We start from the raw sequence: 27,584 nt of genomic DNA, 5'->3' as shown, positions 1-27,584 counted from the left end.
CCTCAGGGTGGACTCAAACTTCCAACTTTTGGGTTAGCAGGCGAGCACCTTAACTGCTTGCAGCACTCAGGGATTCCCATGTGTCCCTAAGGGGGCAGGATTAACAATCTGAATGCTCTCTAGGGGGAGAGATAAGAAAGCCAGTTGGCCCAAACTAGCTCTGGACAGTTCAGGCCTCTATGAGGAGCGGTATGGGGTGGTGGTTAATAGCACCTACTCCAGAGGCAGGGGCACGCGTGAGTTCAAGCCCCAACTCTTCTACTTACTACACGTGAGCTCTCGTGAAAGTTCCTTAACTGCAGGGTGCTTCTGTTTCTTTCGTCTATGAGCTGGAGTAGTAACAGTACCTTAGAACTCTTGCTTTCCATGTGCGAGACCCAGGTTTGACTCCCGGCCAGTGCATTGCATGTATAGCCACCACCTTTCTATGGGAGCTTGAGTGTCGCTATGATGCTGAACAGATTTCAGTAGAACTTCCGGACTAAGACAGACTGGGGAGAAAGGCCTGTCAGTCTATTTCCAAAAACCAGCCAGTGAAACCCTATGGATCACAATGGCCCCAACCACAACTAATCCTGGGGATGGTGCAGGACTGTGCAGTGTTTCCTTCTGCTGTGCATGGAGTAACCACAAGTCAGGGGCTGACTCTGTGGCAGCTAATGGCTAATAACACGTTTCACACAGTTACATCTGACCCAAAACCAAAACCCCAAGCAAACCCATTGCTGTCGAGTCGATTCTGACTCATAGTGACCCTATAGGACAGAGTAGAACTGCTCCGTAAGGGTTCCAAGGAGTGGCTGGTGGATTTAAACTGTAGATCTTTTGGTTAGCAGCCGAGTTCTTAACCACTGCACCACCAGGGCTCCAAATAGTCAGCACTGGATGATTCTTGGGGTCACCTATTGGGGCAGTAGTCAACCTCACAAACCGCCTCCCTGCCCCAGAAGGGTGGGCAGGCAGCCGGCCACACTTCCTGTCACTAGAACTTCACAACTCGGATAGCTGTTCGGCTGCAGGGAATTTTTTCTTCCATCAGAAACAAGTCTCTGAAGTACAGAACAGAAACTCAGCAACTGACATAAACAATTTCAAACAATAATTTCAGAAGACAAATTGCTCCATTTGGGCATCAAGACTCCTCTCAGAGGCTTTCCCCACTTGTTTATGTATCTTGTGGCCCCGAGCCATGGGTGAATTAGGCAGACAGCCTGCACACACCCTGGAGCGCAAGAGGGACCTGCGTGCGTGCAAAAGAGCCACCATTTGACCTTCTTTCCTTGAAAGCCATTGCATGGGGAGGTCTTTGAGAGAAGGGACCCTGATTTATGCTTCCCTGAGTCTATCCATTCACTGAGAGAGTTCTGGGTTCAAGTCCTGCTCTGCCATTTTCTGTGTGTGAATTTGGGCAAGTCATCAACCCTGCCTGAAGACATTGTATTCTAGAGACCTTATAAGGTAGTTGGCTACCACCTGTCTGTCAGTTTGTAGTACTGTGGTGGCTTGTGTATTGCTGTGATGCTGGATGCTATGCCACAGGGTTTCAAATACCAGCAGGTCACCCATGAGCACACTCTGCTCCCTGCCTTTTGGTTCCAGGTACCAATAAGAAACCCAAGTTTCAGTAGAGCTTCTAGACTAACAGAGACTGGGAAGAAAGAAAATCAGTCAATGAAAACCCTCTGGATCACATAGGATATCTCCTGATACAGTGCTGGAAATCACACAGAATATCTCCTGATACAGTGCTGGGAGATGAGTCCCCTGGGTTGAAAGGCATTTCACAACGGCCACAACAATCGGCTCAAACATGCCAACCATCATGAAGACGGTGCAGGACTGGGCAACATTTTATTCTGTTCTACATAAAGTTTCCATGAGTTGGAGCAAACACCACCATCAAGAACATAGGGTAATTGTAATGCTGAAATAAAAATGCCTTCATCAGTGATAAATTACTAGGCACGTATTAATGAGGTTAGCGTAGGCATCAGCGAATAACTGAATGAGAGTTGGTAATAGAGAGGAAGTGGAGCTTGGAACAAAGGGTTGTGTTTTATAAGGGCAAGGGAGAAGGACTTCCCCCATATTAAAGGGCTAGTCTTTATTGCATGTGATCCTTGAATGTGGATTTTATATAGATTTAAGTTCTTTTAAGATCCTACGTTAAGCCCATTGTATACAATATCAGCACTTACAGCATTTATTACTGATTTTAAAACAATTGCATGTTCATTATAGAAATTGTGGAAAATGTATAAAAGTTTCAAGTCAGAAAGTGAGATTAATGATAATTCAAGCACGTGGGGATAACCAATCCTGCTAATACTTCGCTTTCTTTCTTCTGATTTACATATGTATACATGTATATAAAAAGATAACTATTTAAAATTTCTCAGGAACTGGAATTGTATTATAAACACAACTTTGAAGGCTCCTTCTTGCCTTATAAATATCTTTCCATCTTATGAAATATTCATTGAAAGTATATTTAATGTGTATGTTATATCCCATTTTCAATACATTTAAATATTCTCTTTTAGTTGGACATTTTGAATTTTTCCCTCAACATTTTAGTCCCTAGGCATTGCAAACAGTTAAGTGCTTGACTACTAACAAAAAGTTGACTACTTGAACCCACCCAAAGGAGCCTCAGAAGACAGGGTGCCCCACCTGCTTCCAAAAGGTCACAGTCTTGAAAACCCTATGGAGCTGTTCTACTCTGCACACATGTGGTGGCCCTGAGTCAGAGCCAACTCGATGGCAACCAACAACAGCAACAATAATGATAGCAATATAACACTGCAAAGAGCATCCCCGAACACAAATCTTCCACCCTCCACGCTTTATATACATGCGCCGGAGATGGCATATGTAAAGTATGGACACACACACATGCACGCACACACACACACACACACACACACACTCACATATATACACATATTTTATATGTGTGTGTCAGTTTGTTGTATTGTGATGCCTTGCATGTTGCTATGATGATGGAAACTATGCCACCAGTATTTCAAATACCATCAGGGCCACCCATGGTGGACAGGTTTCGGCAGAGCTTCCAGACTAAGACAGACTAGGAAGAAGGACCTGGTGGTCTATTTCTGAAAAAAACTGGCCAGTGAAAACCTTATGAATAGCAGCAGAATATTGTCTACAATAGTACCAGAAGACGAGCCCCTCAGGTTGGAAGGCACTCAAAAGACGACTGGGGAAGAGCTGCCTCCTCAAAGCAGAGTCGGCTTTAATGACATGGATGGAGTCAGGCTTTTAGAATCTTCACTTAGTGAGGTGGTGTGTCTTAAAATGTGAGGAAACAGCTGCAAACATCCATTAATAATCAGAACATGGACTGTATGAACTATAAATCTAGGAAAATTGGAAGTTATCAAAAATGAAATGGACCACATGAAGATCGATATCCTAGGCATTAGTGAGCTGAAATAGACTGGTATTGGCCATTTTGAATTGGACAACCACAGGTCTACTATGCCAGGAATGACAAATTGAAGAGGGGTGGTATCACATTTATAGTCAAACAGAACATTTCAAGATCTATCCTGAAGTACAAAGCTGTCATTGATAGGATAATATCCATATACCTACAAAGAAGACCAGTTAATATGACTATTATTTAAATTTACTCATCAACCACTAATGCCAAAGATGAGGAAATTGAAGATTTTTATCAACTTCAGCAGTATGAAATTCACCAAACGTGCACTCAAGATGCATTGAAATTACTGGTGGTTGGAATGCAAAAGTTGGAAACAAAGAAGAAGGATCAGTAGTTGGAAACTATGGCATTGGTGATAGAAATGATGCCGGAGATTGCATGACAGAATTTTCCAAGACCAACGATGACTTCATTGCAAACACCTTTTTTTCAGCAACATAAATGGCAACCATATGTGTAGACCTTGCCAGATGGAATACACAGGAATCAAATCGACTATATCTGTGTAAAAGGACAAAGGAGAAGCTCAATATCATCAGTCAGAACAAGGTCAAGGGCCAACTGCAGAATAGACCATCGACTGCTCATATGCAAGTTCAAGTTGAAGCTAAAGAAAATTGAAACAAGTCCATGAAAGCCAAAATACGACCTTGAATATATCCCACTTGAATTTAGAGACCATCTCAAGAATAGATTTGAAGCAGTGAACACCAAGGACTGAAGACCAGATGAGTCGTGGAATAATATCATTCATGAAGAAAGCAAAAGGGGACTAAAAGACAGGAAAGAAAGAAAAGACCAAAATGGACGTCAGAAGAGACTCTGAAAATTGCTCTTGAATGTAATATAGCTAAAGTGAAAGGAAGAGAAGATGAAGTAAAAGAGCTGGACAGAAGATTTCAAAGGGAATCTCAAGAAGACAAAATAAAGTGGTATAATGAAATGTGCAAAGACCTGAAGTTAGAAAACCAAAAAGGAAGAACATACTTGGGATTTCTCAAGCTGAAAAAACTGAAGAAAAAATTCAAGCAATATAACACTGCAAAGAGCATCCCCGAAAACATATGTAAAGGTTTTATGGCCAAAACACTGAACAATGTGGGAAGCATCAAAAGAAGATGGACAGAGAACACAGAGTCACTGTACAAAATGAATTGATTGACCTTCAGCCATTTCAGGAGGTACATTGTGATCAAGAACTGATGGCATTGAAGAAAGAAGTCCAAGCTGCACTGGAGGGAATGGTGAAAAATGAGGCTTCAGAAATTGATGGAACACCAATTGAGATGTTTCACCAAATGGATGCAGTGCTGGAGGGGCTCACTTACTTATGTCAAGAAATTTGGAAGACAGCTTCCTGGCCAACCAAATGGAACAGATCCATATTTGTGCCCATTCCAAAGAATGATGATCCAACAGAATGCAGAAATTAATTGAACAATATCATTAATATCGTACACAAGTAAAATTTGCTGAAGATCATTCAAAAGCGGTTGCAGCAGTACATCGACAGGGAACTGCCAGAAGTTCAAGCCCGATTCAGAAGAGAACGTGGGGAATGAGGGATATTATTGATGGTGTCAAATGGATCTTGGCTGAAAGCAGAGAATACAGAAAGATGTTTACCTGTTTTTTTTTATCGACAATTTAAAGACATTCGACTGTGTGGATCACAACAAATTATGGATAACGTTGAGAAGAATGGGAATTCCAGAACACTTAATTGGGCTCATGAGGAACCTGTACATAGACCAAGAGGCAGTCATTTGAACAGAACAAGGGGATACTGCATGGTTTAAATTCAGGAAAGGTGAGTTGGGGTTGTAGCCTTTCATCATACTTATACAACCTGTATACTGAGTCAAAAATCTGAGAAACTGGACTATATGAAGAAGAATGTGGTATCAGGACTAGAGGAGGACTCATTAACAACCTGCGATGTGCAGATGACACAACTTTGCTTCTTGGAAGTAAAGAGGACTTGAATCACTTACTGATGAAGATTGAAGACTACAGCCTTCAGTATGGATTACACCTCAACATAAAGAAAACAAAAATCCTCACAACTAGACCAATAAGCAACATCGCGATAAATGGAAAAATGATCGAAGTTGTCAAGGGTTTCATTTTACTTGGATCTACAATCAATGCCCATGGAAGCAGTAGTCAAGAAATCAAACGACGTATTGCATTGGGCAAATTTGCTGTAAAAGACTCTTTACAGTGTTAAAAAGCAAATATCTCACTTTGAGGACTGAGGTACACCTGACCCAAGCTGTGGTATTTTCAATCATCTCATATGCATGCATAAGCTGGACAATGAATAAAGAAGACTGAAGAAGAATCAGTGCATTTGAATTATGGTGTTGGCAAAGAATATTGAATATAACATGGACTCCCAGAAGAATGAACAAATGTGTCTTGAAAGAAGTACAACCAGAATGCTCCTTAGAAGCAAGGATGATGAGACTTTGTCTCATATACTTTGGACATGTTATCAGGAGGGACCATGTCCTTCTCCAAAGACATGGAGAAGGACATCATGCTTGGTAAAATAGAGGGTCATCGAAAAAGAGGAAGACCCTCGAGGAGATGGAGTGGCTGCAACAATGAGATGAAGCATAACGATTGTGAGGATGGTGCAGGACCAGGTAGTGTTTCGTTCTGTTGTACATAGGATCGCTATGAGTTGGCACCGAAAACAATGAACACAATATATATATACTTGGTGGGTCACTATGAGTCGGAATCGAAAACAACGAACACAACATATATACACTTGGTGGTAAGGTATATATATACACACCAAAACCAAAAAAACAAACCTGCTGCTGCCGAGTCGATTCCGACTCATAGCGACCCTATAGGGCAGGGTAGAACTGCCCCATAGAGTTTCCAAGGAGTGCCTGGCAGATTCGAACTGCTGACCTTTTGGTTAGCAGCCGGAGCACTTAACCACTACACCACCAGGGTTTCCACACACACACACACACACACACATATATATGTATGTATGTGTGTGTATGTATATATACATGTATATATACTTTAACTAATAGGTGTATAACTAATAGGTGTATATATTAGTATATTTAACTAATACACACTAGTACATATATCCAAGAACAAACCCATTGCTGTTGAGTTGATCCCGACTCAGAGACCCTATAGGACAGAGTAGAACTGCCCCATAAGGTTTCCAAGGAGCAGCTGGTGGATTCGAACTGCCAACCTTTCGTTAGCAGCCAAACTCTTAACCACTACTTCACTAACGGGCTCCCGTAATTAAATTGTATATCCCCCCCATACATATGTATATATATGTGTGTGTGTGTGTGTGTATATATATATATATATGCATACACACTTTAGCATATGTATGCTTAACATATATATGTATGTATAAAAAAATACATGCATATAAATATACACACAAAAGTTAAAGAATATGTATATGTTAAAATTTTTCTTAAATGTGAGAAAATAATCTTGGCCCTCCTGTTAGACACGGGTTTTGAAGCAACCAAGCATAACACTGAAGCACATTTTCTGTGTCTGAGACATACGTGGGTCAGGTTGTGATCCGTGTGTTCAGAACAGAGCCCTCTGCACAGGCTGACGTTTCTTCCCAACCAAGGGCTCCTTTGCTGTCCGCGTGCCTCATTCTGTTCTCCTCTCCCAGCCAATACTTAGTTAGACTCGCTGAGTTTTTATCTGTCCTTTCAGACTAGTTCTTTACATCTTGAAGCCAGTGGAGGGGGCTACTATGTGAAAAGCAAGCTTCCAGCAGAGGGGCCATTTTGTTGAGGGAGCATTGGATTAAATGCCAGGCACCTACCTGCCCGTCTGAAAGCCTGGCTTATGTTTTCCTGGGCTGCACGTTTCTCAGGGGACTGTGTGCTGAGCTGGAAGACCAGAGCTGCAGCGTGGGTTGAACTACCGAATCTGTTGGGTAGCCTTGGGCAAATTCCTTAATGGCTGCGAACCTCAGTCTCCTCATCTCTACTACCAGATTGCAGAGTTGGTATGAAAATAAAACCATCCTAACTGATGCAATTATTTTTGTGGGGGAGGAGTTTACTGCCTCATAGAATTATAAGGTGTTAGGATTTGGCGGACGGCTCTGCTAGCTTTCTGTTCCCAAAACTTTGTTCTCTCCAGAGAGAGCTCTTCTCTTTGACTTTATTTTTAGACAGAACAGTTATATTTTCAGTTACAAGAGTGTAGGATTTGGGCTTTCAGTTGTGCCTGAAAAACAGCCACGAGCCTTTGCTTATCCTTATAACTAGGAGCTTTCGCGCTGCGGCCCAGACAAGAACTGGGCTCACTTTGGAAGAGCTCATTTAGTATACTATAATAATAGAAATATCATAATTATATTAAGTATATATATGCAATGTAATATATATCTATATAATATACTTAATGTAAATTTATATAACAGCGTTTAAATTATTTATAAAATCTTGTAAATTAACATATTGTGGCATATTAATATAAACACTCTAAAGTGATTAATACAAACTAATATTAATATCACAGTAAGATAGCTACCATTTACTGAGCCTGTAAGCACACCCCTGCACTGAGCCAAGCACTCGTGTGTCTTTTCACTAAAGCCTCACAAAATTCCCCTGGGGAAGGCATTTTTGTTCCCTACATTTACAAACGGAGAAGCAGAGGTTCAGGAGCTTAAAGGACTTTGTCAAGTTCACACAACAAGTAAGGGTGTGGTCAGGATAGGGCTTCTACGATAATACATAAATTCAAGTTTTCCAAAATAAAGGAATTTTAAGGATCCCAGATTCCCAAGTCTTGTAGCTGAGGAGTAAGTTTTCGTGGTTGTAGTTTGAGTTGAGCCCCCTCTAGGACTGATGGGAATTTAAGAACAACTTAAACCTCCCAGGTTCTTAGCTACCTGATTTCCTTGCTGCTCAGGTAAGGAATCTTTAACCCCTCCCTCTCCTGTTGCTCCCTGACTTAGAACTAAACAAACAAATAACTCATCCTGCTGATCGATTTACTGCCGTTTATTCACATTTGTTAAAGAACATACCAAAGCCAAATAAACCGAACCCAACCCATTGCCATTGAGTTGATTGCGACTCATAGCAACCCTATAGGACTGAGTAGAACTGCCCCATACAGTTTCCAAGGAGTGCCTGGTGCATTTGAACTGATGACCTTTTGGTTAGCGGCTGTAGCACTTAACCACTATGCCACCAGGGTTTCCAAAGAACATACAGGAGACAGCAAACAGACAAGCAAAAATAAAGAAAAATAATCTCACCAACCCGAAAAACCAAACCCACTGCCTTGGAGTTGATTCCAACTCATAGCAACCCCATAGGGCTTCCGAGGCTGTAAATCTTTACGGAAGCAGACTGACAAATCTTTCTCCCTTGGAGCAAGCGGCTGGTGGTTTGGAACCACTGACCTTTCTATTAGCAGTCAAGTGCGCTAACCACCTCACCACCAGGGCTGCTCTGACTACGTAAAGATAATCAGTTTGGGAACAGGTCCTTCTAGGTGGTTTTCTATGCACAGGCTTTAACACCTTTTGATAGGTTTACGGTGTGTGTTGATTCCCAAGTTGTTGGCTTAAAAAAATTTCAACCTTTAAATGTATTTTCTATTTTTTCTCCCGCATGATCAAGAAATGAGCCTGAATTTTAGAATTTATTGAGATTTCTGTGTGTGTGTGTGTTGCGTGCATGTTGTGGGGGGGTGGCGGTGGAGTGCTGAATTTAAAACTGTCATCTAATAGTCTATATCAGGTAAGAAACTCACAATCTATACTATCAAGTTAACTTCATGTACTATAGTATTCATGCCCTCTACATCCTCTTTGAATGTCTGTCTACTCCACTAATGGCTTACAGAAATGGGTTGTTTTCTGCTACTTTCAGGACGTCCATTTTTCCTTGTAGTTTAAACATTTTTTTTTAATTACATAGATGAGAGGAGTTCTTGGGTAATGCAAAGGGTTAACACTTGTCTGCTAACCAAAAGGTTGGAGGTTTGAGTCCACCCAGAGGAGCCTCAGAGGAAAGGGTTGGCAATTTACCTCCGAAAATCAGCCCCTGAAGACTCTGTGGAGCATGGTTTTCCTCTGACACCTGTGCAGTCAGCCTGAGTTGGAGTCCACGTGACAGCAAGCGAGTTACTGGTTTTACGTAGATAAGATACCAACGCATTCTTTTAAAAGATTCAGACGACGGAGAAGAGACAAGATCTTCCCCTGCCCCACTCTTGGCGGATCACTGTGAACAGTTATTTTTTCCTTCGAACTTATAATTAATTTTTTTTTTACATAAATGAAATTACATTGTCTGAGTGTTTCATAATTTGCTTTTAAAAAATTAATTGTATATCTTGGAGATCTTTCTGTGTACATTCATACAGAGTTTTATCATTTCTGTTCTGCATTGTATTGTATTTTATTTATACATTTTAAAATTTAATTATACTTCAGTTTAATTGAACATGCCTCTCTTGGGGTCACCATGAGTTGGACCTGACTCAACTACAACTGGTACTGATAGATGTTTATGGTGTTTCAAGGAGCCCTGGTGGCTCAGTGGTTAAGCACTGGGCTGCTGATGGAAACGTCAGCAGTTCGAACCCACCAGCCGCTCTGCGGGAGAAAGATGTGGCAGCCTGCTTCCATAAAGATTTATCGCCTTAGAAACTCTATGGCGAAGGTCTAACTTGTCCTATAGGGTCGACAGGAGTCGGAATCAACTCAACGGCAACGGGTTAGGTTCTTTTTTGGTTTTCTGTTGTTTCATTTTCTTTTTACCATTATACACTATGATGCAGTGAAAATCCAGGTATATACAAGTACTTCTTTAAATTAGATACCTGAAAACACCTGGGTAGATGGTGAGACTCATTTAAGAGTTCAGTAGAGACTGTCAAGTTGTATCCTTTAAGACTTTAGATATGTATCCTTGTTCACCAACAGGACACAGGCACCCGTTTCCCCACACTTGTTCTCATACTGGATGCTGTCAATATTCAAAATTTCTGTGAATCTGATGCTTGAAAAGATGCCATCTCTTTTTTTCAATTTGCATTTTCTTTAATGCTCATGAGTTGGATATATTTCATGTGTTTATTGCGTTGCCTGACTTTATCTTTGCCATCTTTCTCTCGGGTTGTTTCCCTTTTTTCTCTTCTTGTTTATAGAAGTCTTTAATAATTTTGCCTAGCATACATATTTCAAGTGTTTCCTTTTAACCGATTGTTTGCCTTTTAGATTTGTTCTGGTGATTTTTAAAAAATGTAGCATAATAAACTTTTTAAGTGGTTAAATATGTCAATTTTTACTTGTACCCTGACTTACATGTCATTCTTGGCAAGGCTTGTCCCACTCCAAGATTATAAAATCATTCTCCTCTATTGTTTTCTAATATTTTATAGATTTCCTTAGCCCTTTATTCCATGTGGAATTTGTTTTTATGTATAAACATACAGCCAAATTCGTTTATTTCCAAATGGATAATAAATTTTCCCAACATTTTATTGCTGATTTAAAAAGTCACCGTTACCAGAGATTAAATTTACCTATATTAGGGTGTGTGTGTGTGTGTGTGTGTGTAGTATATATGTATATGCATATACACACACTCATACACAATTCTGGCCCACTGATAATATTTGTCTCTTTTACTCCCCATCTAATTACTAGATATTTCTTATATAGCTATCTTTCGTGTCTTAGGGCAAGTGTCTTCTCATTGTTGCTGTTGGTTTTAAAAGTTTTTGAACTTGTTTTTCCTCAAATAGACAGATTTAAATAGTCAAATTTCATTAAAAATCCTAGGATTTGGGGGAAGATGACATATATAATTTATAGATTAATTAGACTAGCAGTAAGTACTAAATAAATGACTATTTAGGAAATCAAGCACAATAATGGCAGTTGGGTATATGCCTAGAGTTGTAGTCCTGAAAGAAGTATCCTAACTCCACCAGGATAGAGGGGAATGGAGCTTTAGGTTGTAATAGAGACAGCGTGGTCAGTGGATCATAAGAGCTTGGGTTCACATCATGTATTGGCCTCCACCATTTATTAGTTGTTACTCTAACCAAGTCACTTAAAACCTATGAGCCTCAGCCTCTTCACCTATGAAATGGGATAACCATACCTATCTGATAGCATTTTTTATAAGAATTAAATGAGATAATGAAAGTGAAGAGCTCACAGACAAGGGGTCTTCAATAACTCTTAGTTATCTTCCCTTTGATGAGACAATAGTCATGCTTGGTAACAGGTGGTTGCCAAATAGCAGACCAAATGGGAGTTTCCAAAAGTATTCGGTCATTGTTGCTCACTAAACACCAGTCACCATTGGGTAAGTACTCAAGGTGACTCTGAGTTAGTTCTACTACAGGGACATGTTTGAAAGTCAGGGAACAGATGTGGAAACAGGCCCAGGGCTATGCTTGGTATGTTGCAAGTGCTCCTGAAATACTACTAGCTACCATAAAAAAATTATTCCCACACTTGGTATTTACTCTAAATGAGTATCCTATAAAACAAGACAAAGGAAGAAAAAGGCTGTATGCACAGAGATTTTCAAAGCCCTGCTATTTATAGTACTAAAAATTATAATTGGCTTTATTTTTCAATACAAGTGGAACCAAAACAAACAAAAAAACCCCTTGCTGTCGAGTAGATTCCAACTCATAGCGACACTATAGGACAGGGTAGAACTATCGCATATGGTTTCCAAGGATTTGAACTGCCGACCTCCTGGTTAGCAGCTGTTGTAGCTCTTAACCACTGCGCTACAGGCTTAGTAAATTAGTATACACACACTTGGTGGAATATGATACAGTCATTAACTCCTTTCATGATCATTGAGATATATGGCTGCCCATCCACTTTTTCTACCTCTCAGGTTCATTGGAAAGCTGCCTTCCCACTGATGGTGCCTGCTATCTGAAACCAAAAAAGCAGGCATGTGCCACAAATTACTGTTTCTACAAGGTGTTGTATGATGTGTGTGGATTTTTGGTAGGAAACATGGAAATTTGAAAGTTTTTTTTTTGGGATACCGTATGTCCCTTTGGGCTCTAGGGGGTGTCCAGGGTAGAATTAGTGGGACAAGGTATGTTCCTCAGGACTTGGAGGGTAGGATTGTTGGAGGGGCAAAATAAAAAATAAAAAAAAATCCACACTACCTACCAATAATTCAGCCACACTCAATGATTCATCATGCTTCCATTAATGAAAACACATGGTACCAACAAAAAATTCAAAGCACAAAATAATTGAATTTTGAAAGGGTTAAAACAAGAACTGGGTTGCTCTTTAGAAGCCTGGAAAAGTACTTATGACAGTATGCTGTCAGACAAAGAGGCTGAGTATAAGCTTCTGCACACACTTGGACTACAATCTTGCAAAAATCTTTGTGCAGCTGTACAAGAACAGGAAGGGGATACTAATACTAAAGAAATATAAAGTATTGGGGGGATTATTGTTGAATTAATGTCGGACAACATTTTCTGGATTTCACCTGTTTTGGAGTTTCGTTGCCTGTCTGGAACCTGGTTATCAAAGAGTCCCACATAGAACTTCACCTCAGACTGAGAAACCAGCCTACGCAGTAAGGGGAGCACAGGCTGAGAGGTGGCTGTGCATGAAGTGCCTTGGCTGTGAATTCACCTGAGTCTCCTGCAAGGAAGGCTAGAATTCCACCACCAAATCACTGCTGCCCCCATGAATATAAGTATCATCACTGGCCCGCAAGTGACTCTCATTTAATTAATTAGCTTAATGATAAACCCTTGTGAAACTACCACCCAACCTAGAAGGAGCACCAGTAATCTGTTTCTACCTTGGGGCTACACCTCATCCCACCTCCTGCCTCTCCCACTTCAGAAATAGCCACTTGTTATGGATCGAATTGTGTGCCCCCAAAATAATGTGTTGGAATCCTAACCCCTATAACTGTGGAAGTAATCTAATTTAATGTGATAGAATCACTTTCCACAATGCAATCTAATGTGATGTAACCCATCAACCATTTGAGGTCAGACCAGTGTAGGGTGGATCCTAACCCTATCCACTTCTCACTCACAAAAAAGCAGATTGGACCCAGGTGGGAGACAGATGTTCTCTGATGACTGAGGCAGGAGGATCTGCGAGCCCAGGAATCCAATGACGGCGACTCCTAGAAGCTGAAATAAACAAAGAAGGAACCGCCTAAAGCCACACCTTGAATTTGGACTTCGAGCCTTCTGAACTGTGAGAAAATACATTTCTGACCTTTAAAGCCATCCCCTTGTGCTATTTCTGTTACGGCAACACTAGTTAACAAACACAGCATGGTTCTAAAGTTTGTATTTATATTCACTCATCCCTTTTGTTCCTAGTCTTCACATGCACACACACACACGCACGTCTAAAATATATATAAAAACATATATGTTGTTTCCTTTTATTGTTTTTGAATAGCCTTTGGGGGAATAAAAAACCACTACCATTGAGTCGACTCCAACTCATAGCGACCCTATAGGACAGAGTAGAGCTGCCCCATAGAGTTTCCAAGGAGCACCTGGTAGATTTGAACTGCCGACCTTTTGGTTAGCAGCTGTAGCTCTTAACCACTACGCCACCTGGGTTTCCTTTGGGGGAATAATGAAATTTTTTATTCAACACGTATTTAATGGGTTCCTTCTTTATGTCAAGGAGCCCTGGTGGTGCAGTGGTTCAGACCTTGGCTGCTAACCAAAGGGTCGGCAATTCCAATCCACCAGCCGCTCCTTGGAAACCCCATGGGGCAGTTCTACTCTGTCCTATAGGGTCTCTCTGAGTCGGAGTTGACTCGATGGCATTGGGTTTAGCCCTCTCTGGTTTCTCTATGCCAACCGCTGTTCTAGGTGCTGGGGAATAAAGCAATAAAACAAACAAAAATTCTTGCCCTCTTGGAGCTTACATTCTAGTGTGGCAAGACAAGTAATAAACAAATAAAATGTATAGTGTGCAGGATAGTAGTAGGAATTTTGGTTAACGACAGGGCCAGGAGGAGGGGTGGGGCCGTTGCAGTAGTAAGTGAGATGGTGAGGGAAGGCCACACCATATATGACCAACCAATAGTCAGGAGAGAGCAATATAATAAATCAATACAGTGAGGAGACCAATGACCCTGGCAGGTGATATAAGCCAGGCCCTCAATGTTGCTTTGCCTTAAAAGAAAAAAAGAGGTAATTGCACGTAGGAATTGGAGCATGCTCCTGTTTTAAGGTCTAAAGCAGCTAATTGTGTTTTCTGTGGGATACTTGCCCACCCTTCGGGAGGTGCAGCTCTCTATAAGCTACCGGCACCCACTATACAGGGCACGCTCTGTGAGGACAAGGTGGTATTGTTCTGCTCCCCAGCTGTAACCTCAGCTCCCAGCGCAGCGTTCAGTGCAAGAAACACTGAAGAAAGATTTGTCGAATGAAGGAATTACTAAATACACAGCTCTCTTGCAGCGTATTTTGGGGTTGCATGGCGTTTATTTACCAATCCATATGCTTCTTAAAGACAGGGATTACGTCCTATTGTGTATGTCCCTCACGTGGGGCATCAGTGCCTGGTCTGAGGAAAAAAAGGGTGATCCAGCATGCAAGTAAGCAGCCAGGAAGGAAACCATCGGAGCTCTAACAGGGGTGAGTGCAGCGGGCTTGGCAGCAGTTTCAATGTAAAGATTAACCCCATTAAATAAATCGCTGCCAGAAGCTGTGAGCAGCTCTGTTCAGGGCATAATTTCCCACAGTGTGTTTGTTCAGCTGAGCCTGCCCTAGGAGATGCTCTGTGAATAAAGGCGAAACACGTTTGGAAATCATTGCCCCTTTCAGATGTTCATAATGTATGTTAGCCATTGTCCGTCCGTCCGTTTGCTGTCCTGTGGTGGCTTGCATGTTGCTGTGACGCTGGAAGCCGTGCCACAGGTATTTTAAATGCCAGCAGGGTCATCCATGGTGGACAGGTTTCAGTGGAGCTTCCAGACTAAGAAGAAGTACCTGGCAATCTACTTCCAAAAATTAACCAATGAAAACCCTGTGGAGCACGACAGAATCTGTGCGATGCAGTGCCGGGAGACGAGCCCTGGAAGTTGGAAGGCACCAAACAATAGCCGCAACAACGAACTCAAGCACGTCAATGATCACGAAGACGGCGCAGGACTGGGCAATGTTTCGTTCTGTTGGACATGAGGTCACTCGCTGTGAGTTGGCACTGGCTCAACAGCAACTAACAACAATAACAATGTACACTGGAAATATTAAAGTCTTGGAGAAATTCAGCAACAAAAATATCCAATTTACTTTTCCAGTATCTAACTTTTTATTTCTTGCTTAACAACTGTTACTATCTTGTGGAACTAGCTCTCTGGGGAACACCCGAGGGAACACACTGGGACTGTGCTTAGATAAGCCACTGTATGGGAAAACTTCTGCAGAACAAAGTCTGTAGGACAAGGGCATTGCAGGGGTGTGACAGTTGGGATGCAACCCTGCAGACTGCAGAATAATGGCTCCCCAAAGATACCTGCATCCCAGTCCCCAGAACCTGTGAATATGTTAGCTCACAGATAGAATTAATAATGTTGCTAATCAGCTGGCTGTAAAATACAGAGATTATCCTGGATTAACTGGGTGGCCCCAACGTAATCAGAAAAAAACCAAAAAACCGAACCTGTTGCCATCGAGTCAATTCCAAATCATGGCGATCAGTGGATTACAGAGTAGAACGGCTCCATAGGGTTATTTGGCTGTAATCTTTATGGAAGCAATCCCCAGACCTTTCTTCCATGGTGCCACTGGGTGGATTTGAACCTCTAACCTTTCAGTTAGCCCCTGAGTGCAAACTGTTCGCATCACCCAGAAACCTTAATGTAATCAAAGGGCCCTTACGTGCTGAAAGTGGAGCCAGAAGATTCAGAGCCAGAGAAACTTCAAGATGCTATGCTGCTGGTTTTGAAGACAGGGAAGAGGTCCACCAGCCGAGGAATGTGGGTGGCCTCTAGAAGCTGGGGAAGTCAGGGAAATGGATTCTCCCCTGGAGCCTCCAGAAAGAACACAGCCCTGCCAACACCTTGCTGAGAAAGGAATTAGTGGCTGTCAGCGAAGGAAGAAGAATGACTTCAGCGAAGAACAGCTTGTTCAGACGCCCAGAGTGAGAACTAGCAAAATCTGGGAGGATGACAAGAGACTGAGACCCATGATCTTCTTTGTAAGGCTAAGGCTTAGACAACCCTGACCATAAACATGCCACTTGAATGAAGGTGAAACTAGTAATAGTAATGTTTATTGAGAACTTACTTTGTTCTAGTTGCCATTTTTATGTATTTTACCTCTTTTATTGCATACAGCAGCCCTATGCCACAGGTATTATCTCCATTTTGCAAATGAGGAAACTAAGGCACAGAAAGAGTAAGCTCTGTGTAAATTCACGCAGCTAGTGAAGAGTGGAACTGTGATTCTAACCCGAATATCATAACTCTGGCACCCACACTTGTAACCACCATGATCTACGAGAGATTTATCTTGGCATTTTTTTCCTACGTATAAAGGGCTCGCCCATGGAGACTGGGCTTGAAGGTTTTTTGGCAGCTACCTTTTTAAACATATGTATTAGCTTCCTAGAGCTGCTGTAACAAAATACCATAAACAAGGTGACTCATGAGAACAGACATTCAGAGTCTCTCAGTTCTGGAGGCTAGAAGTCTGAATTAACATGTTGGCAGTGCCATGCTCCTTCTGAAGTCTCTGGGGAAAGACCCTTTCTTCTCTCTCCAGTTTCTGATTGCGCCAGGTGTGCCATGGCTTGCAGACGCAGCCTCACATGGTCATCCTCCCACAGTCTGTCTCTCTGTGTCTCTTCTCCTCTTCCATAAGGACACCACTCAGATTGGATTAGGACACACCCTACTCCAGTATGACCTCATGTTAACCTAACTAATACCATCTTCAAAGACTATTTCCAAACAAGGTCATGTTCACAGATACCAGGGGTTAGAACATCAACATATCTTTTTGGGGGATGCAATTCAATCCTTTTGTGTCTTTGATGATTGCTTCTGTTTAATTGTGTGCGTGTGTGTGTGTGTGTGGTGTCTTTATCAGTAATGCCAATTCTCTGGATGTGGGATTGCTAGTTTTAGTCTCCTGTATCTATTATCTTCTTTTTCATCATTTTGATCTTTGTCTTTTTCCACTGTTTTAATTTTCTACTGGCTGTGGCCACGGCATTTATTTAAATAATGTACTTCTTGACTTGTCCCACGTCCAGCTGTAACCATTCTAAAAGAAGACACGTTAATCGATTCTTCTAAAATCTCCATTTAATTCCCTGTATTTTTGCAGGAGGAGAATTATGAGTTAGTCCTCAGTTCCCTCCTTCAGTTTAGCCCTATTCTCATTACATCTAGTAGAATTCCTGAAAGGTTTTGAAGGAACATGTTTTCCCCACTTTCTTTACTTTTTTTTTGATTGTGCTTTAAGTGAAAGTTTACAGCTCAATTTAGTTTCTCATACAAAAATTTATACACGCGTTGTTGTGTGACCCCAGTTGCTGTCTCTAACGAGACAGCGCAATCCTCCTCTGTACCTCGGATTTCCTGTGTTCATTCAACCAGCTCCTGCCCCTTTCTGCCTTCTCATTCCACCTCTGGGTGGGAGCTGCTCATTTAGTCTCACTTAACTACTTGAACTAAGAAGCACATGCTTCACGAGTATTATTTTATGTTTTACAACCCAGTCTAATCTTTGTCTGAAGAGTTGGCTTTGGGAATGCCTTTAGTTCTGGGTTAACAGAGAATCCGGGGGTGTTTACCCCACTTTTAAAGTATTCTTCTGGTCATTTCAATAGCAAGTTGAAAGCGGGGAAGAGTTAAGATATTTGTGCTCAAGTAGGCTTCTCATGCAAAACTCATCGGTGAAACTTCAAAAGGCCAGCTAAGCCCAGGAAGCAACTGAAACGCTTATCTTAGAATTCTGTGTCAATGATGAAGATATCAAAAAGTATCTTAGCTGTTTGTGCCACCCAGGGACTCAGTGATGATGATAGCAGGCACGAATTATTCATTCATCCATTCAAGAAATATTTATGGCGCATCTACTCCATGGCGAGATCCCCTGCGAATACTGCAGTTCACAAAAGACATGGTCAATTCTTTTATGAAGCTTATCATTTTTAAAACTTTACAAAAACACTAAGGACCATTCACTTGGAAAAATATCAGCTCTTAGGGCTGAAAGCAACATCAGAGATGAACCAGTCAAAATCTTTTATAGATGATGAAAACGAGATTTAAAGAAGTCAATTAAATTAGATGAATATACGTATATCTTACATATCATGGGAAAGGCACTCTGCTAGTTAAATTATTTGTCCTAGATTACAAAAAAAAAAAAAAGGAAGTCCCTGGGTGTTGCAAACAGTTAAGTGCCCAACTACTAACCAAAAGTTTGGAGCTTCATGTCTACCCAGAGGCGCCTCATGCGATCTACTTAAAAAAAATCAACCAATGAAAACCCTATGGAGCACTGACAACTCTCATGGGGTCTGACACACGTGAATCCATTTGATGGCAACTGTTTTTTGTTTGTTTTTCATAAAACAAATTAATGGTGAAGGTAGGACTAGGGCTGAGCTTCTCTTGTTCTTCTGGTAGAAATGTCTTCAAAAGTGTTCATAATCATAAAAACCTTGGGGACCAATGCCATAGTCTCCTCAATTTTTGGGAAAGAAAATTCAAGTCTAGAGATGTAAAGGATCTAGCTTAAAGTAGGAAATAGTAGTCTGTTTGGGTTAGTCTGAAGTACAGAGAAAAGAGGACAGAGGGAGTGGTCTGCAGTATTCCCGCTGACATGCCCCTTGGCTTCTCTGGAAGGACAAGTAGCCAACTGCAGACGCTGGAGCCCTGTAGCTAAACACTGTGGGAGGACCAGGGGGTTAGAATATGACAGTGCTGTTGTGTTCTACTGGAGTCCTTAGGTGGTGCAAAAGATTAATGAGATCAGCTGCTATCAAGAGATTGTAGTTTTGAGTCCACCCGGAAGTACCTCAGGAAAAAAATCCTGTGATCTTCTTCTGAAAAATCAGCCATTAAAAACTCTGTGGGGCACAGTTCTACTCTGACACACATGGGGCCACCATGAGTCAGAACTGACTCCAAGGCAACTGGCTGGGCGTGTTCCGCTACCCCACATTTCGCTCAGTTCAGCCACTGCTTCCCAAGGGTCTGCTTTGCATGTCCCTTGGCTTCTTCATCTATAGCCCCAAGTTCAGAGGCCCATGCTGCTGCCCGAGCACCAGCAGCCTGCTGAGCCCCTGGCTTCTTCCTCACCAGAAAGCTAGAAGTTAATGCTCTCATGTTCTTCCTCAACCCATATCTTGGCTCTACTTCAGGGGATCCAGAGTTCCTACTCAGAGTAACCTCTCCCCATCTTGCATCTCTTGTTTTCATGCCTAAAATGCTAGTTGTGTGCATTTTGGAACCTTTGGGCCCCGGGAATTCTAATAGCTTGATGGGATAATTGGGCAGGGTTGTCTTAGAGTATTGATCAAACACGTTTCAGGTAACAGGTGGAATTTCCAGAAAAAATACAGGACACAAAATTAAATTTAAAATTCAGATAACAAACACTATTTTGGTATGAGTATGTCCCAAATACTGCATGCTTTTTTATTTGCTAAATCTGGCAACTTTGAATTTGTAGGGAATGGGGCCAGGTCATGATGGGTGCCAGACACTGCCATTGTTTGGACTGTTTGGGACTGGAAAGAGAGGAAGAAGAGAGGAGGCAAAAGAAACACAACGATTGTTTAGAAATAAAATCCACTAATAGACCCTCTCTCTGTCTACTTTGGTCCTTTGTGTAAAGCGTGTGGGCGTATGCTCACACACACACGTGCCCTGGTGTTTTGTATGACAGAAGGATTAGGATATTGAGGAAAACAGTTGGCAGTGACACTGATTACAGATACTGTAAAAACTACAGTGAGAAAGTAAAAACCATAAAAATGTGGTCATTAATTACCGCTTTTATGTAAATGGCCTACCATTTATGCTCAGCTGTCACACAGCCCAATCACAATTTTGCTTGTTTCTAGTCCATCTGTATGTGTTTTCAGAGAACGATAAAATGTTAGCAAAGGGATTCGGCTTCCATATTTACAGATGAAGCAACCAAGGCCTAGAGAAAGGAAGCGACCAACCACCCCAAGATCACACACCCGTTAATATTGACCGTAGGACAACTTTTCTTGACAGACAGCTTACTAAGTGCTGGGCATTGATCTAAGAGCTGTACTTACGTTGTCACACTAAATTCCCACAATGACCCCGTGACCATCCTCACTATCCATATGAGGCAAACTGAGGTACAGAGAAGTTATGTAGTTGATCCAAAGTCCAAGGTCGTACAGCTAGTAAGTGGAGGAGCCTGCTAAAAACCCAGCTAGTCTGGCTCTCAACCCACCCACTCAGCCATGACACTCTGGGCTTCTCAAATAAGATGACTGCATATCACTGAACATGTTCATACATGTAAAGTTCCACGGTTTGTCACTCCTGTCACAGGATTTTGTACTTAATAACAAGGCCATGTGAATACAACTTGTAGGAAGTTGGCGGAACACCATTGCCAGCCATGACAATTTCAGAGTTCAAGCAGCCATCTGCTCACATATGAACAAGCCCTGTCACAGGGAATCTATTGTTCCGATCAGAGAACCATTTAGTTTCATTTATTTTATGAAATATCTTTAATGTAATAAGTAACACTAGATCCACTATGCGAGCAAACATGAGCAACGAGATAGAAACAGTTTTATGAGTTTACATTTTGAGTCGAGGATGAAGGAAAAAAAAAAAAGAAAACCGAGAAAAATAAAACCAAGAAGAGGGCCCTCCTTCTCTATTGTTAGTCACCGAAGTCCTACTAGGACGAGACCTGCCTTTAGCTGTCAGCCAGACTTCTGTGCTGGTTTAAGGAGAGCGGTAATTATACACAAGAAGACTAGTGACCTTGCCACACACAGAAGCCACACTCAACATCCCAAAACATTGACAATGGAAGACATTAACACCCTCCCCAAGTCAAGTAAAATTCCTCACCGTTACATTTTTTAGTTTTACATTCTACTTGATTTTTCTTTTCTTCTGTCTTTTAGGAGACTATCAACCCCTTGAATCTCAGATGACCGAACTAGTCTATCAAATTCCAGACTCCAGTTTCCCTGTTTATCAAAGCTGGAGGATTAAGCATGCCTGCTTTGGCTTTGATGTTATGTTTTCCTCAAGTTACCCTTCTTTGTGACACAAAAGCCTGTCCAAGATTTAAAAGAATAAAATGATTCTGTAATCATAAGAAACTCCAACGTCAGGGCCTGCAGGTCTACCTAGAAGACACTGAACCAAAAAAACCCAAACCTGTTCCAGTTGAGTCGATTCTGACTCGTAGCGACCCGACAGGACAGAGTAGAACTGCGCCGTAGGGTTTCCAAGGAGCGGCTAGTGGAATCGAAAGGCCGACCTCTTGGTTAGCAGCCTAACTCTTGACTACTATGCCACCAGGCACTAAACAGGCATTGGGAACAGGGCAAACGTTGTGTGTCTTTCCTTCCACTGTACTTTACTTGAAGGAAAGATTCGTCTGATAAGTCTTTTTGCAAGTCTGTTATCAAGTGCATCACAAAATCCTCTGGGAGACAGACCAGCTCTCTTTGTCCCCAAATTACCAAATTGGCAAGGGCACATTCTAAATGAACGTAGCTGCACGCAAAACAAATCTACATCCTCCCTTCTCAGAAAGGTGGCAGTATTGCCCTGCAGTTTTGACCAAATTACAAAGCAGTGAAGATGTCTCTAGCTGACAAACCGACCATCTACCTCACCTTACCAAGGAAAGGAACAGCTTAAGGAACCCAGTATTAGCTTCAGGGCCCCAGCGCCCACATAGGATCACAGCTGTCTAAGATCTTTTCAAGTTTTCACCTTGTTTCTACAGGCAGATCCTAAATCTCCAGTCTACCCCCAGGACATCCGTAACCAAAGCATCTGAGGGTGTCACAGATGACCTGTACTTCCCAGCATCCCCTCATTGCGTTTCTTGAAGCATCCCAAGTGAAATGCTGAGTGGTACCATTTAGAGGGGCTAAGGATTAGAGCAAGATTCTGTTGTTATACGTAGGGTTTTCAGTGAATATGAGGGAAACCCTCAATGAGATGGACTGACACCATAGCCACAGCAATGGACTCAAACATACCAACAATTATAAAGAGAGCACAGGACCAGGCAAGCTTTGTTCTGTTGTACACAAGGTAACCACGAGGCAGAGTCAACTCAACAGCAGCTAACAACCACAAAAAAGGATCGGAGCTTAGAAACCGCTGCCAGCATACTTCTCCACCTGTTATGCTGAATGTTCACATCTGGGTCCTCATAAAAGTACCCATTTTCTACGTAGTTTTATCATTATTGAGAGGTTTGTTGCTACTTTTATAAAACCAGCATTATACACAGAGAAAGAACGTCAAAAGACCACGGGCTCCCTGTCTCCGTGTGGAGACCCGCACTCCTACACCTTAGAAGTACGGGAACACACACTCCCCGTGAAGAGCGGCTAGAGTTCCCATCTCTTCGTTCCACTCACCTTCGCTTAGGGTCCTTTGGGAAGTTTCTCTGTGCGCCACTAACACAGAAATTGGGGTGAAATTCTCCATTTATAAATATCGGATGGTTTGGGAAAAAATATTTGTGGCACTGGACTTTTTTTTTTTTTCCTACAGTGATGTCATTTTAAATACTTGGTGTGCTCCAAATTTGCTATTTTTACTTCCCCCAAGTGACTTTTTTTGGGAAATACATTTGTTTGGATTAGCTACATTTTAAATGACCTCTGTACCTAATACACAGCATCAGGTTCATCTTCTCAGCAATTATCACTGATATTACGCCGGAAATGCCTTGTTTGTTCATAATCAAAGTAGCTCCTTTTAAATGTACCCCTCCGAAACGTCCATTCCCAGATACAGTGGGGGAAAGAAACAGGTTTGGCTTTCTCATACCCCAAAATCACACTCAACAACTCAAAGCATTGCAAACGGAAGGCATGAACGCCCCCCACCAAAGTCAAATACAATTCCTCGCTTCCAAAATGTGCTTTTGGGGAACAAGGTTAGGCAGCCGCCGCAGACTTCGCAACGTGTATTGGAAAGCAGTCTGGAGTTGAGAATTGCAGAAGAGGAAAGTTTAGGAAGGAATGCTAAGTGCCTTAGCCCTACCTGATCTGAACTTGCTCCTAATCAGCAAAGAATGCTCAGAACCCAGGAGCGTCATGTTGAGTCTCAGCAAGCCGCTGGTTCCCTTGCCAGACGCCCCCTGATTTCCACCAGGAAAAGGCTCCCGGGAGCCCAGCGGACCGCGGCTAACAACCCAGAATGCATCCAACTCTTGCTGAACTCCCCTGGGTAGGAGTACGGTAGCAGCCAGTGACTGAAGCCAGTGTCCCGGGAAAACTGGCGACTCCCCCCGCACTGTGCCGGGCTAATTAACTCCTAGCCAGCAGGACCCTCCTCCTGCGCTGAGGTCGCCCAGCAGCGGCATCCCGGGTGTTCTGGGCTGATGTCATCGGCTGCCAGCGACGGTGGAGTACCACCGCCACGCCTTTATGAAGGTCCCACGTTTGCTATCTGATCCTCTTTACTACTGACAGACGCTCGGCCAATCAGGCGCCGCGGGCCTGGACGCCAGGCTTGGAGCGGCGACAGCAGGCCCGGCACCGGGTGGTGACTGCAGCAGCGGGGCAGATGCGGGGGCGCACCGGGCGGGAGGCTAGGGAGGCCCGGCCAGCGGGCAGCCTTAATGAAGGAGCCGGGAGGCCGGGTGCAGCGAGCGCTCAAGGCAGCCAGGACTCCAGGTGGGGCGCGGGGCTGGGCGCTCGCTGGGACCCGGGATGTGTGTGAGCAGCGTGGCTTCCCCCTGGGGCCCTGCGGAGACGAGGGACGCGGCTGGAATCGCCCTCCAGGGGACAGAACTTGCGAGCCCGCGGGGCGCTGTATCCAGGACAGTTTGTAGATAAGCGGGTCCACTTGAAAATAAACAAAGTTCTCATGGGACCAGAATCCTCGCATTCTCTCTTCGTTTGAGGACTTCAGATCATTCGCAGAGCAGATTATACATCTAACAGCTCCAGTAACAAACTTGGACACGTTTCCAAAGAGAAAATAAAATGCCTCTCATTTTTCAGGGACACGCTTTTTTTTTTTTTCCTTTGACAAACCTAAGTCAGCTTGTCTGGGGACCCAGCAGGACGCAGTACTGGCCCTGAGAGGAGATATGAGTTGAATGCCCCTTTGAGCTCTAAATGGGGTGAGGCTCCAGAAGAGAGGGTTCGGGAGTGGGGAAATGTCAAAGCAGGGGTTGAACTCAGCTTGGAAAGGCTCAGATCTTCTCCTGCGAATGACTTCCTCACTAGACGGCATCTGACCCACATCCAACACAGTTATTGCATCTCTGGAAGGTGCCTCCACCACCGGTCTGTCAGTTTGTCATACTGTGGTAGCTTGCGTGTTGCTTTCATGCTGGAAGCTCTGGCACTGATATTTCCAATGCCAGAAGAGTCACTCATGTTGGATAGGTTTCAGCAGAGCTTCCAGACTAAGACAGACTAAGAATAAAGACCTGGCAACCTACTTCTGAAAACTAGCCAATGAAAACCCTATGGATCGCAGTTGAATATTGTCTGATATACTGGTGGGAGATGAGCCCCCAAGGTTGGAAGGCACTCAAAATACACAGCAGCCACAATAATGGACTTGGGCATATCAACAATTGCGAAGATGGCACAGGTCCAGGCAACATTCCATTCAGTGGTACATGGGGTCACCATGAGTTTGAGCCAACACAATGGCGACTAGCAACAACAACAGAAGGCGTCAGGAGTTGCAGCCTCAACAGTAAATAAAACAAAAAAACCTGCCCTTCAGAAGCTGGCTTAGTAGTGAGAGAACACAGAAAATAAGAGCGAAATCACATACATACACAACGTTAGGTTTAATTTATTTGCAACTTGATTGCAAATACGTGGGTACCCCCAGGTGTCATCTGTTACATATCTGCCTGCCTAGGTTTCAGGAGGTCTCCAAAGCCTGAAAGGACCAGTGGCTTCCAGATGGAGGCCTGATCTGCAGTAGCTCACGGGGACAGCCTCTGGTGCCCTGAGCCCTGGCCTCTGCCTTCATCTTTGCTGCTGAAGACACAGTCCGGCTGGTAGCCCAGGATTCACTCCTTGCATCTAACTGGGTAGCGTGTGACTGGGGTCTCCCGGTGGATGGGGTTTGGTGAGCAGACAATTTAATTCCTGGTGTGTCAGCGAGGAGGCAAAGGGGACCCTCATGGGACAGCAGCGCTGGGTGTGGAAGCCCGCTGACGGGCTTAGCGGTCAGGGATTACATAACAACGGCACCCCGAGGTGTGAGCTTCCTGTTCCTGCTGGAACAATCACTGCAAACTTAGGAGCTTCAAGCCACCACATTTATCACCTTACGTTTCTGGAGGTCAGAAGTCTGAGCCGGGTCTCAGTGGACTAAAATCAAGGTGTCGGCCGGGCTGCGTTCCTTCTGGAGGTTCTAGGGGAGAAACGGTTTCTTCCCCTTTCCAGCTTCTAAAAACTTGGCTGCTAACCAAAAAGGTCGGCAGTTCAAATCTACCAGCCACTCCTTGGAAACCCTATGGGACACTGTTCTACTCTGTCCTATAGGGTTGCTATGAGTCAGAATCAACTCGGCAGCAACAGGGTTTTTTTTTTTTTGTAGGCTCCCCACCTTCCTTGGCTCATGGTCTTCTCCCTCCCTCTTCCCAGCCAGCAACAGCAGGCAGAGTTCTCATCACATCGCATCATCCTTACCTCCCCTTCTGCCTTCTCTTCCACATTTAGGGGCCCTTGTGATTACGCTGGGTCCACCTGGAAAATCCAGGGTAACTCCCTGTTTTATGTTCAGCTGTTTAAACCAAAAACCAAACCTGTTAATTCTGCTTTGCCACGGGGTGTATCAGAGTCACTAATTCCTGGGATTTAAGTATGTGAATGGGGGTGGGGCCATTATCTGCCTACTACACAGAGTGACCCCATCTTTCTACCCAGATTCTCCTTGCCCCCACTCACTCCCCCAGCCTTGTCTTCAGTGAAAAGAAGGTGGAGGGATTTGAGGACAGGGGTGCACAGGAGCCGGGATGATGTCTGGTAGGCTTTAGGATATGTAGAAGGGAGATGGGATGAGGAGAAGATATTGGTGAGAGAAAGGGTATCACTAAACTATATGAGTATAGAACACTCTCCTGAGCAATATTTAAAAAAAAAAGAAGCCAAATATTTTTATCCTGAGGGCTTTGGGGCTGAGAAGAGAGACATGGCAACTTGGCTGAGAATTACTGTTTCGGTGAAAACTGTGAAAAGAACTGAAGTCAGCACTGAATGTAAGGGTCTGCATGACCTCGATGAGTTGGACAGGAGTGAGTTGTTTTCCCTCTGCAGGCCTGGGAGAGCATGTGTGTGTGTGTGTGTGTGTGTGTGTGTGTGTGTGTAGGGGAACATGGTTTCTTTTTTGAGTGAGTTTGGAGAATGCCAGTAACCAAAGCCACCCCTCAATTTTCCCATCGTGGTGCTGCTGACGTCTGCCCTCTGGGATTTAATACCCCCTGTGGCTGGGAAGACCTATGGATATAAATATGCTCATAATTTCCCTTCTCTATGCAAGTTTTGCTTTGTGCAATTTTCTTTTGCTGGAGTTTGGAGAGGCTGTGGCAAATGCAGCAATACCACACCACCAGGCTCTGCCCTGCATTGGACCACCCGGTGCCACTTCTCCAAGCCTTGCTACTCTGTGACCTTCTCCCTGGGGCCTAGAGTGAGCCTGGGATGTGATGCAGAGGAGAGACATAAGCCACCACCATCAGGAAGGTGTGAATCTGAAGCTACCTTATGACCGAATCCAATACTGTTTTCTTTAAAGACTATTTTGACACAGTTTTGAGGCTCTGCCTGGAGGCTGGCTCATTTCTCCTCTTGAGCGACTGATTAAGTCCAGTGTCCAACCATTTCTCTTATTAG

General features: G+C 43.2%; 1 protein-coding gene across 1 annotated transcript in view; it reads right to left on the bottom strand.

Annotated features, from left to right (window-relative positions):
* Nucleotides 1-24,096, bottom strand: part of MYOCD (myocardin) — a 122,548-nt gene extending 98,452 nt beyond the window's left edge. The window contains exon 1 of the mRNA XM_010596619.3: nucleotides 23,758-24,096. Coding sequence (XP_010594921.1) covers nucleotides 23,758-23,812 — 55 coding nt within the window. The 5' untranslated portion in view covers nucleotides 23,813-24,096. The remainder of the gene's footprint in view (nucleotides 1-23,757) is intronic.
* Between the last annotated feature and the right edge of the window lie 3,488 nt (nucleotides 24,097-27,584).

The sequence above is a fragment of the Loxodonta africana genome, chromosome 18 (genome assembly GCF_030014295.1).
Source record: "Loxodonta africana isolate mLoxAfr1 chromosome 18, mLoxAfr1.hap2, whole genome shotgun sequence".
In the NCBI taxonomy this organism is placed as follows: Eukaryota; Metazoa; Chordata; class Mammalia; order Proboscidea; family Elephantidae; genus Loxodonta; species Loxodonta africana.
Note: the sequence above shows the minus strand (reverse complement) of the source record. Positions and strands in the feature narration are given on the sequence as shown.